Raw genomic sequence first — 15323 nt, forward strand, 5'->3', positions numbered from 1 at the left:
ATCCAAGGTGCCAAGATGGCTTTATTCTTTGTGGCTTTTATGTGACTTTGTTACAAGACGAGTGCAGTATATTTATTTTATTTATTCTACAGGAGGTGAAGACGACACTCTTCAGTTAGACACCTGTCTAGGTTAAGTAAGTAAGTCATTTTTATTTGTATAGAACTTTTCCAGACCAGGGACACAAAGCGCTTAAACAATCAAAACAATATTCAATAAAGTATATACTTTAAAGGTCAAGATAAAACTGATAATACAACAGGAGTTCCAGAAAATCAAGGAAAAGCCTGAACAAATAAAAACGTCTTAAGATGTTTCTCTCAGGTTATCACCACTACCACTGCTAACATCGGAACTAATGTAGAAAACTCTGTCAATAAACATCAATTGCGTTTATGTTTAAAGGTGAATAGATGTTGGATGCTTTGTTTTCCAACATAAATACAGATATCTACTATTGAAAATCCCTTTAATTGGTAAGCATATTTGTTCTATGCGATTGTATTAAAAAGAGATTATAATGGCAGGTCTTTATTTACCTTAGCATCATGTTCCTGGCACATTTGTTCTTGAAAATGAAAGTTGCCATTTAAACCTCCAGACGTCTATAATGTATATTGCATTTAATGTTTGTAATCATGAACTTATTTAATGTCTTGCAATGAAGCATAATTTAGGTCAAGGACCCAAGATGGAGAGCGATTGCTCCGAGTGCTACAACAAGGAATTGGGTGAGTCACAAGCAATTTTTTCTTTCTTTACTTGCTTAATGTTTTTCAGTGATTTTAAGCTACGGACTCATTCTTACTGTTCAATTATGTGAAAGACTTTATAATGATATTATAGCTGGTCAATTAGAAAGAGTTATTTTCCTGATGACAGTCGGGCCCCAATAAAGTGCTCTATCAGCCTTATTTTAGGAGCTTTTAAATGACATTGGACCCTAGAAGAGCACTGTAATAGCTGCCTTTTAATAAAATACATTTACTTAACATTATGTAGAGAAGAAAATAGTTTTTTGGGGTGAATTTTAGAGAGTATGTTCATATTTCTTATGACTTTCTTATCAGCTTGTAGGGTTAAAATAATTGAATATTGATGAATGTGCTTATAGTCCAATTTAATTACATTGTGTATTACATGATAAGCAAGAGACATTTCTCAACTATTGTAATGAGGAGCACAGGGATTTCAGGTGACCCCAGAAAATACAAATAGGTCCTATAATATATTATAAATGCAATACCTGTTGAATACATGTTATATAAAGTGATATCTGTAAATTCAACTACTTTTCCCCGGTTTTTAAAGTTTAAACATTTTGAATATCTACAGGCAAAGCCAGTTATTTCAGCTAGTCTTTTCTAGTTAAAATCTGAGAAGCTATGCTATGCTGTGTAAACACATCCTTTAGCCTCGCAACTTCATTTAGGTCAGTCTAGGTTAGTCATCATTCTGCGATGCCAGTTTATGTTAACTGTCTGGTGGGGGTTGCTGAGCAGTCGTGGCGCCCCAATAGTTTACTCATTGGGAGTGATGGCTCAGAGTTCATGAAAGTAAGGTCCTTTGCAAAAGCCAAGTTTAGGCTGCATTTTGAACAATAGAATTTGAGTTTTTTTGGTAAATAATATTTGTAATAAAATTTCATAATGAAAATAAAATTTCCTCCTGAAAACCTCAGGATTTTTTTCAGTCTTTCCAGATTCCTCGAGTGATAATCCAACACAGTGTGCGTTGACACTTTATCTTTCTTGCCAAAGTCTTGTTATTTGTGTTTAAATGTAGATGATTCATATAACCAGAAGCTCCTGACTGAGCACGAGAGATATGAGAAACTGCAGCAGAAGTACCAGCAGATGCAGGATGACTACAAGGAGCAGCTGAGGGCAGCCGATGACAACAAAAGCCAAAGTCTAGATGAGCTCAGATTGTTCTACGAAGCAAAGCTGCAGGAGGCGAACCGGCTGTCGGATCACGTCAGTGCGAACGTTTGAGTGGTCGTGTCCTCGTGTCTTGAATATAACGTCTTCATAATCCTGCAGTGGCAGACGTTCTCAGAGCAGGGGAAGTGTGAGTTTGAGGAGCACTTGAGGCAAGCGGAGGAAGATGCCGACAGAGGGTTGTATGATGTTCAAACCATGTACAACAAGAAACTACAAACGGAGAAGGAGAGCAACACGCGCCTGATGAAGGAAAGCAGTATCATGAAGCAACAGGTGAGTCACGTACCTGTGCTCCACTCATGGATCTGTGAAAAGTTCTCCACACCTTTGCTTCCTCTTACTTACTTGGCTGAGGCTGTCGTCACAGATCTACCACCAGCAGAGACAGATCCAGGACAAATGTATAGAGAATGCACAGCTCAAGCAGGAGCAGCAGAAGCTTCAGGGTTTGATTCGTAATCTAGACAGTGACATCGCGACCCTGAAGAGGAAGATCCTCGAGTATGAAAAGACCAAACCGGATCAGGTTAGTATTTTGCCGATTACATTTTGTTTCAATTACACATCAGAAATAATAGAGAAGCACTGAGACAGCACATACCTGCACCAAGGATGTTTGTCTTTGACATGACCTTAGGTCATAAATACACCAAACCATAAAAACAACTTTCATAATTCAAGAAATTGTAAAAGTTGCTGAAAGCGTTTCCTCACTGGGAACTGAACTTTCATGAAAGCACAGGATTTCTTGCAATACAACACCAGGTTGTTGGTTCAGGTGTTTTCCTGCATTTCAAGCTCCAGCGATTGTACTTCACATCCATAAAACATACTGAATAATCAACTACAGCACAACATGTTTCACATGGAAGTTGATTTATTTTAGTGAGTTGATTGTTTATTGTTTTATAAAGGGTTTATTGATCTTATTTATTCATTACTTATTCTTATTGCTACCTTCAATTGTCCATGCGTTTATGTGCTGGATGCATTTGTATTGACCATGTTTTATGGGACTTAGGCTGCAAACTCAATTGTTTTTTTTAAGGAATAAGGAGCTTGTTTGAACTAAATTGAATTGAAAATGTGATCTATTTTTTGGTTTAGCTGGAAATAAACAGGACACCACCAATATTGGATCACATATATGTTTGCCCAGTTTCTAAAGAATTCTGAAATTATTTCAATAGTTATGCTTGTTACAAACAAACCAACATGGACAGAATCATGAATTCTGTGACAAGGTAAATGTTTTCTGGTGATAGGACAGTAAGATGTTGGATCTTTAACCCTCAAATAGGAGAAACTAATTCAATGAAGCAGTTTGTATATAAACAATACACAGTTTGGGTTTGTCTTTTACATTTAAATATACATTTAGTTAGTGTAACAATCTATCCTCAGTGCAAGTGACTTTGTAAAGCTCCATCTTGAATCAACGTCACAAAAGAAAAGTTATTTTTAGTGTTTATAAAGTTGGTTAAAAACGTCAAGATTCAGTACATGCATCTCATGGAGTGCCTCAGGGTTCTAATCTTGCTCCTCTTGTCTTTCTTACCAAATAACTTTCTACAATATGGTCAACATCTCATGTTGCTATGGAAGAACTACTGAACATAAATCCACTCACACTTACAAGATGATTTTCAAACACTAGCATGGATCTGGAAAGTTACTTTAAATATACATTTGTTGTTTCAATGGAGCTGATTTGATTCTAAGTGTTTGGTCAGGCTCATGATCTACGACTGCATGTACGAACTACTATGATCTTGTTCCTCTCCATGTACACAGGAAAGAGTCATCTCTGAACTCAAGAAGAAGAACCATGAACTGGAGAAGATGACCTACAACCTTGACTCCCAGTTGAATGAGTTAAAGAAGCAGGGTGGTCCTGCACCGGAGATATTCATGGAGAAGGAGAGGAACCAACAGGTGTGAATAGACGTCTCACTGAAATGAGACACAAGGTCATGTCCCCATTTTGCATGCATTTTGTGGTCAAAGCACACCTGGAGACAAATTATCATTTATGTCATCACTTTCACGTTTTTCAGGTTTCAGTTTCATTTTTAAAAAACACACATTATTATTGTACCAGATCAAAGGATTGATATATAAGAAAGAGTTCATACAGTAATTTGTTGTTTTGAACAGATGCAGTTCTAGTCATTTAAATAAAATTCTGCTGTATTTCAGACTCAAGCGTTTTAGTCAACAACCTTTAGTTTACACTAGCAGGGCTGAATATTGCAACAGAAAGAAAAAAGAAAAAAAGGATTGGAATAAGCAGTTATTAATACTAATACATGTATTTGCAAAGTTCCATACTTCTACAACTGTTTAATCTTTGAAAGTATCTGCAAAATCAACATTCTCTTCTATGGTAATGATATGTGGGGTCATTTTTATCTAATATTAGCATGTACTTCTAAGTAAGCAGTGCAATTCTAGAGGTGCAGAATTCTATATTCTTGCTTGTAATTGTCAATCGTCTCTGAGACAAACAGACATAACTTGTACAAAATCAGCATTAAAAATGTGGTATTACATGTGATATTTTTGTACTTCCTCAGCTAGAAGAGGAACTGGTGCAAATGGAAAAGAACAACATTCACATGAAGCTGTGTGTCGCTGACATGAAGCTCAAACTGAAGACCAGAGATCATGAGATTGACAAAGAGAAGCAGAAGGTGACTGAACTTTATCAAGTTGATTTTAATTTTGATTGAAGAGAAACAACTTTGAAGTTACTTTAATGAGAGCCAGTCTGATGAAGCCATGTTAAGTCTTCCAGAATCAAACTTTCAATCAGCAAGAAATATATTGATTTATGGTAGAAATATTAACGAGCTGACAGGAACAAACAAGAATTTTAAAATGTCTTCATTAATGTTCAGCTGAAAGACTTGCAAATACACCTCGAACGCCTCAAGTGCGACCTCTACAACTGCGGCAGCTTCATCCAGGAGCCGAAGAAGTTAAAGGACCGAGTGGTACAGATCGTCGCTCACTACGTGCGAGATGGTGATGAGGTCGGTGGTTTCTTTGTTGGCGACGGAGTTCCTACTAAAAAAATCTTGTTTCTGTTCTCAAGCTGGAAAACAGTGAGCTTGATGATCTTCAGAAGGCGTTTCAGCGTCAGAGCGAGCACCTGGAAAAGACGGTTGCCTGCCTCAAAGCCAGACTGGCAAAATGTGAAGAGGAACACGAGAAGAAACAAGTGAAGCTCATGAAGGTAAAATGCTTCCTTGACGTGCCACAGGTTTCTCTTTGATATAATGCTTATTCTGAAGGTTCCAGAGCATCACATTGCAGGTCTGCCTTGAACAATATTGAACCTATTCTGTCCTTGACTCCACAGGCTAACGTGACGCTGGTAAACCAAATCAATGAACTTCGAAGAGATCTGCTAAAAACCCGGATTGAGTTGAAGAACTGCAAGATTCAGCTGGATATGGTGAAGGACAAAAAGCCACGCATATAAACAGGGAGAGGATCGTCCACCGAGTTTAATGTCCACCAACCATCTGCTTACTAAGATCTACAGAATCAGAGCTCAAGAGACTTTTTGTCTGGTGATGAATATTACAGCCAACATTTGGAAAAACCAAGTGACCACAACAAAAACACCACAAACAGCTTCCACACAACACATGGTCACATTCAGTACTGCGGGCTGGAGTTGATTTACCAACTCGCTGAGATATAAATGAGGCCAAGGTGAATTATATTTGCCTCATTTTGTGTGTGTGTAAAACAATTGTTTAACTAGATGATTAAAAACAGACTTTCCTTACACATGAAAAACAAATGATCATTCAACAATTACTTTTGTGTATTTATAGTGTGATACTGCGAATTTAGTGCAATAAGAAAAGTGCAAACAGAAGGTCAGAGTTGGTACAATACTGGGGAGAAAGTCTTAAATTTCTGTAATCACATGAAATATCTCCATTTCTTTTGAAATTGTGTTGGTTTTTTATCCTTCAGAACCGCATAGTGTGTATATTTGTGTGAATGGGACTTTCCTGGTTAAATTAGAATAAAAATAAAAACTGTCTACTATTTATCGATGTATTCTTTTTATTTATGGGTCTATTTATGTGTTAATCTATCAAAGGCAAAAAATGTATATAAAGCAGCAACAAGTGCTTAAAATCTCCGTCCAAAAAGAGAATGGTTTGTGTATAAAATTATTATATCACTATCACCCAACATTGGTCCAACATTTCCTTACATAGATTATATTCGCATGTGTTTACTTTTTAAAGCAACAAAAGGCATTGATATTGATATTGCACATTTATTCTTGACCATTTAGAATAGAATAGAATAGAAAGGCTTTATTCATCCCCAGAGGGGAAACACACTTTCACAACAGCGCAGTTGGAAGAAAATAAAGTGCAAGGAGAAAGAAATAGTACAAGAGATAATACAAAATAAAATAAAAACGATCTTAAAAATATACAAATTATTTACAAAATTAGAAATTGAAATTGAAATTTTAACTCATCAAATTGAAAGTAGACTTTGATACTGATCATAATTCTAGGATTCAAGGAGTTTGTATCAGCAGCCCAGTTACCTAAATGTATAAACTAGTCTACTATCAGTTCATCTGTGTTCCCCAAGATGAAGTCTGGATCATATCTATATATATTTCTGAACAGCAATACCAATGATTTTCAATCTGACTTCAATATTACCATCAGCGTCTAGAGTTTGGTTAATTCATTCATAGTCATCTTTCAATCCAATGGAAGTGTATTTACATTAGTATGCAAAACACTAACATTAAAGTTAAATACATGTTTGTGATTACAATATTCTTCCTATAAAACTACGATTCCTACATTTTAGACTTTTTTTTCTCCTGTTTTATCTCTGAGAACTACTGCTGAAGACCTTCAGCATAGATGTGAACCATGAAGACAAAAAGAGACATTTAGATTCAAATGACTAGTATGTATCTGATGTTGACCATCTTGTCTGCTGCAAGGTAATCGTAAATTGTGTTGCTAAATAAGGGGGAATTCACCTGAAATGCCATTTTAGGTCAATATATACATTTAAAAATGGGAATTATTAAAAAGAACATTTTAAAAAATCCATTTATCACATTGTAGCAGTACATTTTATCACAATCCACATGGATTACAAATTTTGAGTTTTCTTTTAGCCATATTTATGATGTTGAGGGATCATTACTTTGAGTTATCCCTCCTCTTGTGTCCTGAATATTTGAGCAGCTTTTACTCCCAACAATGAAAGTTATACTATCTTAGTATCTTACACAAATAAAAATGGAAACTAATACAGAACAATTTAGAATTAGAATTAGAAAGAATTGGCAAAACAAATAACTGAGTCTTCCAACTGGAATGGAAAGTGTCACACTAAACTAAAATGCAGCACGAAGCGTGTGCTGATTCTCCAATACAGCAGGTGGCGGTAATGCTCTTATAATACTGGTGACCCCTTTACACTAAACAATAACAAAAAGAAGAAGAAAAGCTACTTCCGGGTTCCGTGTACCGTTGTGATCGACGATGGCGGAGACTCTGCTAGAGAAAGTCTGCATTTTCTCCCGCAGACCTTCACGCTTCCTGTCCGAAACAACAGCCGAGGTGTTCCTCGCAGACCTGCTCCGGGAACTTCGCGATGACAGAGCCAGCGACAGCACGAAGGTAGGAGTCAAAAAGTCCCGTCTGTTGACACGCATGCTCAGTATGTTCCCGGTGCTCCCTCAGGTCCTGCTGCTCTCGCCGCTCCTCGAGCACCCGGCGCTGCTGTGCTGCTCCCCGGCGGTGGGAGAGGAAACCGCCCTGGAGCTGACCTCCGTCTTCCTCCAGTGTCCCGCCAAATCCGTGCCGCTCCGCTGTCACCTCCTCCTGGCTCTCACCTCCGTCCTGGTCTGCACCTCCTGCGTGGACACGCGTTCCCACGCCACCCAGGACTTCCTGGACCTCCTGCTGAAGCTGGTCCAGGATCTCCATGGCGACGGTGGTCTTCGGACCACTGCGGGTGACTGTCTGCGGGAGATGGAGGCCTGCTGCCCCGGTCTGCTAAGCCAGCGTCTGGAGCTGCTGGTCAGTCTCCGCCTGAAGGAGAACTCAAGACTGCACCAGGCGTATGCAGGACTTTACACTCTGGTCCTGAGGAACAGTGTTCATAAGCTGGCCAGAGCAAGTGGATCTACTGCAGAACATCTCAAGGCTCTTCTTGGGGTGGGCACCTCAGTTTCTTGGGAAGCGGAGCAGAATTCTCAACCCCTGACCAGGGATGACTCGACTCTTCTGTCCTCGCTGGTTCTGGGTTCTGCATTCCCCACTCTACACACCGGCCCAGACTGCAAGGAGCTACGCCTGATTCTGTCCTCGCTCCTGGAGGACTCCTACCTGCTGACCCCACCTTGTCAAGCAGCTCTTCTCCATAGACTAGTGGAGGTGGTTGCCATGGTGCCCGGTGTCGTTCCCACAATCTTTAGAGCGCAACTACTACGACTCCTAGGCACTAGTGAGGTAGGGGTTAAAAAAAACTTTCAATATGTTATTTAATAACACAATTTTTTTTTGCATTTTGTTACATGACTGCAGAGGTAAAAATACCCGGTTATAAATGTTTTATTTTCAACTCTAACCGTGTTTAAACTTTGAATATCTGCCACTATAAACCAAATAACTTGCATAACCAGATTATGAGAAGAATGGTGTGAATAGTAAGTAATACATTGCTTAATAGGAAGCTCTTTTGTGGTTAAATTCACTTGAGAAAATGTAATTCAGCATCTGTTTCACCTGGTGGGACATCAGGTTCAGATGTGTGTGTTCCTGGCAGAAAAACAGATTTTTAAATACCAAATGACCTACAATGTCAATAAAAAGAGGTATTTTTAAGTAAGGTAAACCAACGACAGTCTCTTTTTTTTTCATCTTTCATCTGGCCTTTCAAAATTAAGACTTTGCTTCTGCTGTATCATGAAGCATCATCAACCCATTACCAACCCTCTGTTAAACCTTCTGCTACTTTCAATTGCAGTCAAAAGTTTTGTTGCGATATCATTCATGATATCATGACATATGCTATTTATATAAAGGAGGTAGAGACAAATCTAGTAATACAATACACATGCAAGAATAACATATATACAGTAGGGAGAGAATATATTTCTGATATTGCTTGAATATTTGACGCAGAATTTACAGACTCTACAGACGGCTCTTGACGAATGTGTGACCCTCTTGTCTTAAAGTCAAAATGTCTCTCTCTCTCTTGCAGTTGAGTCTGTTCCACTGCACGCTGCTGATGAAGTGTGTGTTCACCGACAGCCTGTTCAGTGCCGAGGACGAGGCCTTCATGCTGAAGCGTCTGGTGGTCCTCTCGCAGCACCCTCTCCTGACCACGCCGGAGAAGCTTTTCTACATGGACTGTATTTTGCACTTCCCTGAAAACAGGCCAATCAGCTGCGATGACGTGGACGAGTCTCTGCCGGTGCTGCTGACCCCTCGCCTGGCCTTGCCTCTCCTGCCCACCATACTCAACGACGGGGCCACCATGCTGGCCCGGTTCAACCTCCTGTCTTTAGTGTACCTGGAAGAGGGCGAGGAAGGGGACGGCCTCGACTTCCTCTACGAACACCTGTGTTCCTTGCTCAGGGTTGTGGAGAACGGCAGCAGCAGGGAAGTGGTCGCGACTTTCTTCAGAGCCGCCTTCCTGTTCCTGCGTCACTTCAGCGGCGTGGATCGGTACTCCAGCAGCATCACGCAGAAGTTGTGCCTTCTTTACGAGCGTCACTCACACTTGGCGCCCAACATTATCAACCTGGCCAATCAGACCATCGAATGCCTTCCCGAGTCGCTCTGGGGTGTCGGCCTGCTGAAGGCGATGCAGGAAGTCATAACGGGTTCCTTGTGCAGCGGCCCGGATCGACGAAGCCTGCGCTGGCACCTCATGGTTTTGGCCAGAGTCGCCAAGGAAGCAGACATCACTCAGCACGGCACCCTGCACTTCCTTTTCAGCGCGTTGCCGTTCTTAGATGCCGACTGGCGCCTGGGGAACGCAGTCCTGGCAGTCTGCCGTCAGCTCTTGGTCCATCCCACCCTGGACTCTCTGCTCACCCGCCTGGCCGACCTCTTGCAGCATCTGGCCTGTTACTATGGCGACACGGATATCCAGGATCACGCCCGTCTCTACTACAGCCTCGTCACCACCTTGTCGGGAGAGAAGCTGGCCGGAGTGTTCGCACAGGGGGTGAGCAACGGGGGGAGTCGGGTCAAGCCGCGCTCGTTGAGCTGCATCATGGCTGAGAGTGAGGGGCTGACCAGTGCGCTGACCATCCAACGGACAGATGGACCCATTTTTCAACTGGTGGCCAAAAATGAGTCCCCACAAGTTCAAGAGGCTTTTTTTTCTGCAGGTGTTCCGACGCAGAAATCTCTGGGACTGGAATCGTACAGAGCTCAGTTCAGCGACTCAAACACACACTCTGAGATTTGCCTGAAATATCAACTGACTTACATAAATGAGCAGAATCCCACTGGCTTCAACCAGCTGTTCAGTATCTTCCTGCACTGCAGCATCACAGACCAGAACTACGAGGAACTGTGCGACATCAGTGTTCCCTGTCTCTTCAGAGAAAGACCTCCCCCAGAAGTGATTCTGAGACTGAAGCCCAGGCGTCCCTTTCCCACAAAACTCTGCATCAGTGGCATTTTCAGCACGGCAGACGGTCTCTGCTGGCACACTGTCCTGCCAGACGTCCACGTGACCTTTCAGCAGATCTTCACTCCTCCGCCTTGTCCTCCAGCTTGGGACAATAGTCAGTCTCTGTGTTTGTTTGACGAGTTGTGGGAGGAAATCGAGGCTCAAAGTAAGGAGGGAAGCGACTGCACTGTCAGTCTGTTTTGTTGCCAGCTAAAGGCAACACAGCTCAAGAAACTAGTCGAGAAAAACGTTGGTTCCTTTCTCGTATCAAATTCATCCGAGGACAGAGAGGAGTACAAAGTGCTGGTCTTCCTCCCTCCGCAGTCTCACATGCTGCTGAAGATCGTACCAGAGGAGGACGCTGTCCACTTCAACATTTCTACAGACGACTGGCAGATCTTACCTCATGTCAATTCTCTCCTGGCCACCTTGACAGGCTGCCAGGAGAACATCGGGTTATGATGCACATGATGAGTCACACGTTTTCCATTTTAACATTTTAGTCGAATCAATCTTGTCCCTTTAAAGCACTTTAATTCCATAAAATGACAAACCTTGTTTTAATTTAAAACAAATGTATTTTTCTTGTACCAAATTAAACAAATGTGATTAAATCGTTTACAATGTCTTAAGTACATTCATCTGTAGAATTAAGGAAACAGACACTTTTCTCTATTAATATATATTAGTATTATTAAATCAGCTGGTGTTTCATTGGTAGTATTTTGGCAAATCTTTATCTCAGTACCTTGCCTTTTTTGGAAGAATGTTCCGTTTACATATTATAGTTTTAAGGCGAAAAATTCAAAATAGAAAGAAAAATCACAATTTTATTTCAATTACTTAACTAGTAGAATGTTCGTTTAGCTCAGGATTTGTTCAGCTCTTTGGTTTGCCGGAAGAGGGCGCTAGACTCCCGAGTGTGTATTTTGCAACTGCTCTACTTATTTATTTCTTTGCCATTTGGTTTCTTTTTTGTATTGATTTATGCATTAACTAACTCCTGTCAGTGTTGCCTTCTTTAAGAAGGTTCTCGTTCACATCCCCATATCAGTCAAAATCCGTGAATATTAACAATAATAAAGTATCCTAATAAAAAGTAGGTCATCTTGTTTGTACAAATGTATAATAAGTAATTTACAACAAAATAAATGTAGCAGTTCTTGTATTTCGTTATAAATATATTAAATGGCTTTATTTTGGAATAACTGTTCATTGATATCAAGATGCGAAATCAAAAAGTTGTTACACATAATTAACAGAAAAATGGAGTAGATATTAAAAGAACAACCACACAAATATATTAAAGGTTATAAGGCAACATTACAAATAATCAACTTTGTCAAAACATGCCCTTAAGGTGTAGCAGCAAATATGTTAATAACATATGCTCAAATTGTAGCTAAAAACTAGATGCCAAAACACTGGTGCATTGTTACCAGGGTGGAGGCATCAGAGATAGAGTTCTAGAACTTCAATGCGTAAAGTAAATGTATCTGCATGACCTCAAACTTGATTCAAGTTAAACAAGACCTGATTGTCTCTATAAAAAAAAAACTCTTTCCCCAAATCTTCTCAATGGTTTGGGGAAAGTCCTTTTAGCTGACGTGGGTACAGAGATGCCGCAGGAACTCTCCCTGTGTTGTTGAATTTTCAGGAAAAACGGCTTGACAGAAGTTGCAAACGTGAGACTGAAATGCCAAATCTGACGTCAGGAACATCCCAGACTGATTATCACCTCTGTCCGCTCCAAGTGTCTGCAAGAAAGTGAGGTAAGTAAGTAATAGTCATTTGTAAAACGCCTTTCTAGACCAGGGTCACAAAGCGCTTTAACAATCAAAAACAATACACAGTTAAAATATATGCTTTAAAAGATCAAGACACATAAGACAGACACAGGAGTCCCAGAAAATCAGGGAAAATCCTGGACAAATAAAAAGCTCTCAAGATGTTTCTTGAAGGAGTCAGTAGATCATCAAACACAGAGGGAGAGGAAGATCGTTCCAAAGCTTAGGAGCAACAGTCTGGAAGGATTTCTCTCCTCTGGTCCTGAAGAGTGATCAGGAACCATCAGTAGATTCTGATCCACAGACCTCAGAGCCCAAACTGGGGTGTAAGGCTGGATCAGATCAATGATGTAAGGAGGAGTCTGACCATGAATAGATCTCATAGTAAGAACTGGAATTTTTAAACTGATCCTGAAAGAAACTGGCAGCCAGCAAAGAGTTTTAAGCATCGGAGAAATGTGAGTTCTTCTACTAGAGCCGGTCATTCTCGCTGCAGAGTTTTGTATCAACTGCAGGCGAGACAGCTTCTTCTTGTTTAGACACAAAAATAAACTGTTACAATAGTCCAAACGAGAAGATACAAACGCATGAATTAAAAGCTCCAGATTGTGTTGCCGCTCACCCTGGTGGTTCTGCCGAGGTCCTCCGTGGGTCTTAGAGTTGATGTGGCAGTTTCCTGACAGTGTTGAGGTACATTCATGTTCAACTGTGACCTATCATCAGCGGAAACATCTGGTTCTTTCCCCATATGTCTGGAGGTCCGTTGGACCCCAGAATGACCTGCATGATTGTGAGCCGCCCCTGAAACTTTGACGTTATCATCTCCACTCAAGATGGCAGCAACAGGAGGTATTCCACCTTTAAAACACAGTTAAAAATAAGTCAACCAGCAGAATCGCGGACAAAAGGAAGCGATAAACCTTGTTGTTGCATTGTGCTTGTGAGCTGCTGCAGAAGAGCGGCTTGTTTTAGACATAAGGACCTCAGCTTCATGAACTGCTGGAACAGTTCATTGTATGCTTCCTCCATCCCAGCAGTCCTGCAGGGTCAGACGTTATGAGCTAAATTAATTTCAAAGTTGCTCCAAGATCTTAAAGCCATGTACCTTTTTAACATCCTATTAACTTTCCATGCAGCTGCATGACTCTTTAGTGAGCAACAGTCTTTAATCTAAACATTATCTGTGGTCTGAACATTTTTAAAACAATTTTGGAACAAGGTCGACCGCAGTCGAGGTAAGGAGAGTTGAAGAGCTGTCACCGTGAACATGACACTTCCTCACTTGTGTGGTTCATCGAGTTCAACGCTTGTAAACGTACACTTGGTTCAACTTGTTCTACGATGTCGTAAAATGAAAGGCATGAGGAAGTGGCTGTCAAACACCATACAGTTCAAATGTTTAATCCTCTTTTTATTTATTTATGATAGCATGTATTATAACTGAAATAAAATGACGATCTAAGATATGGCCTCTTTTTTTTTGCAAATATTTGTTAATTTAGGTTAAGTTTTACAGATTGACACAAGAAGCAACAAACAAAACAAGTAATACCTACGAAACTATTTAATAATATTTGACACCTTACCGAGACTGACTGGGAGCTTCTGGTTTCTTTTCGTTGACAGTGTAGGTGGCTTGTCTTTGCCGAACCATAAACTCTTAAACCTTCCTCGAGGCTGTCTGTGAAAAGTAGTATTTCATAAACATCCTTGTTCTTCTTTCAGAGCAGGAAGTAAGTACGGAGAGTCAAGTGGCTCTAAAAGGCAATATCAAAATATGAGTATTGTGTAATGACAGTATCATGGGAGTTCTTCATAAACCCTTGTTTTTCCTGTTTTTACATTCTTGATCATCATAAAATACATCAAGCTGGTGAATTGAAAGTCTTTAAACAATGTCACTCAAGCTCTGCACACGTGTAGAATTTGATCTTAATAAATATAATAATATAATATAAAACAGTAGAAAACATAAATAATACAAAATGTGTAACTCCTTCAATTCATTTTTACGCTACAAAAATAATGAGCTGGACTTTCTACCTCCAATATCAACCAAACCTGTAGTACCCTGGAGAGAATTGGTATCTGAACCATATCCCCTTGGGTCCCCCAAAGGATCCTCTACTACATTAGCTCCCATGTTTTTTCTTTTTCACATGATTTGATTTATTCACCCAGTCCAGAGTGAGGGACATTAAATCAAGACTGTCCAGTGCAAAATCCCCAGGAGTATAAATCCATCATGTCCAACTCTACTCAGACGTGACCCCCCAACCTAGACTTCATACTCACCGTTGAAAACACGGTGCTCACTTCTTCCCACGTAGTTAAACCTCTGGGTGTGATACGTGACCAACCGGCCAACTCTAACTAGATCCTGCAGGTTCATGCTACACAACATCATGAGGATTTGGACGTTTTATTTAACTTTCTTTAGGTTCCAATTGACTCGAAGCAGAAATAGTTACGGTTTGTATTCAGTCATGTAAACGGAGGCCTAGGAAAAAGTGTCATGCTCATATAATTTTACATTAATGTACAAGAATCTACTTGTATTTTATCAAAAGAAATGCAACATAGTGCTGTATTGAGGTCTAATATTGATTTGAAAGCCAACTTTTTAAGCATTATAAATTATTTATGACTGAGCTAAATCCCTGGTATGTTTATTTGGTGAGACACAACACTAGCTTATGCAAGGGGCAATATAGGGTTTGACTCAGAACACTTTTAGCTGGGATGACCGCCAGCAGAGTCATACAACCTCCTGAGCCAGATCCAACAAGACTGAATCACAGTCAAGGACAGTTCGACTCATCGCCGGGATAAACTGCAACTGTTCCTCGATTATGTGACGGGAGTCTATGGTTCACTCAGCGAAACT

At 40.3% G+C, this 15323-nt stretch overlaps 3 protein-coding genes across 3 annotated transcripts; 2 read left to right on the forward strand and 1 right to left on the reverse strand.

The window, feature by feature from the left end:
• Window positions 1-113: 113 nt before the first annotated feature.
• On the forward strand, window positions 114-5434 carry LOC148070500 (cilia- and flagella-associated protein 57-like). Its single transcript, XM_087800966.1, has 10 exons — window positions 114-136; window positions 668-731; window positions 1786-1976; window positions 2043-2216; window positions 2311-2469; window positions 3738-3878; window positions 4520-4636; window positions 4844-4978; window positions 5041-5181; window positions 5308-5434. Exons 2-10 carry the CDS (start codon window positions 692-694, stop codon window positions 5428-5430), a joined length of 1221 nt encoding a protein of 406 aa, XP_087657092.1. The 5' UTR covers window positions 114-136; window positions 668-691; the 3' UTR covers window positions 5431-5434.
• A 2031-nt stretch (window positions 5435-7465) lies between these two features.
• Window positions 7466-11234, forward strand: ap5b1 (adaptor related protein complex 5 subunit beta 1). Its single transcript, XM_087801262.1, has 3 exons — window positions 7466-7633; window positions 7697-8467; window positions 9225-11234. The coding sequence occupies exons 1-3, from the start codon at window positions 7496-7498 to the stop codon at window positions 11109-11111; spliced, it is 2796 nt and encodes a 931-aa protein (XP_087657388.1). The 5' UTR covers window positions 7466-7495; the 3' UTR covers window positions 11112-11234.
• A 629-nt stretch (window positions 11235-11863) lies between these two features.
• On the reverse strand, window positions 11864-14161 carry LOC148070502 (uncharacterized). Its single transcript, XM_087801263.1, has 4 exons — window positions 14023-14161; window positions 13357-13475; window positions 13059-13294; window positions 11864-12406 (listed from the first exon to the last, which is right to left on the reverse strand). Exons 1-4 carry the CDS (start codon window positions 14088-14090, stop codon window positions 12248-12250), a joined length of 582 nt encoding a protein of 193 aa, XP_087657389.1. The 5' UTR covers window positions 14091-14161; the 3' UTR covers window positions 11864-12247.
• Window positions 14162-15323: the final 1162 nt, after the last annotated feature.

This window comes from Callionymus lyra, chromosome 10 (genome assembly GCF_982586985.1).
Source record: "Callionymus lyra chromosome 10, fCalLyr1.hap1.1, whole genome shotgun sequence".
NCBI classification, from domain to species: Eukaryota; Metazoa; Chordata; class Actinopteri; order Syngnathiformes; family Callionymidae; genus Callionymus; species Callionymus lyra.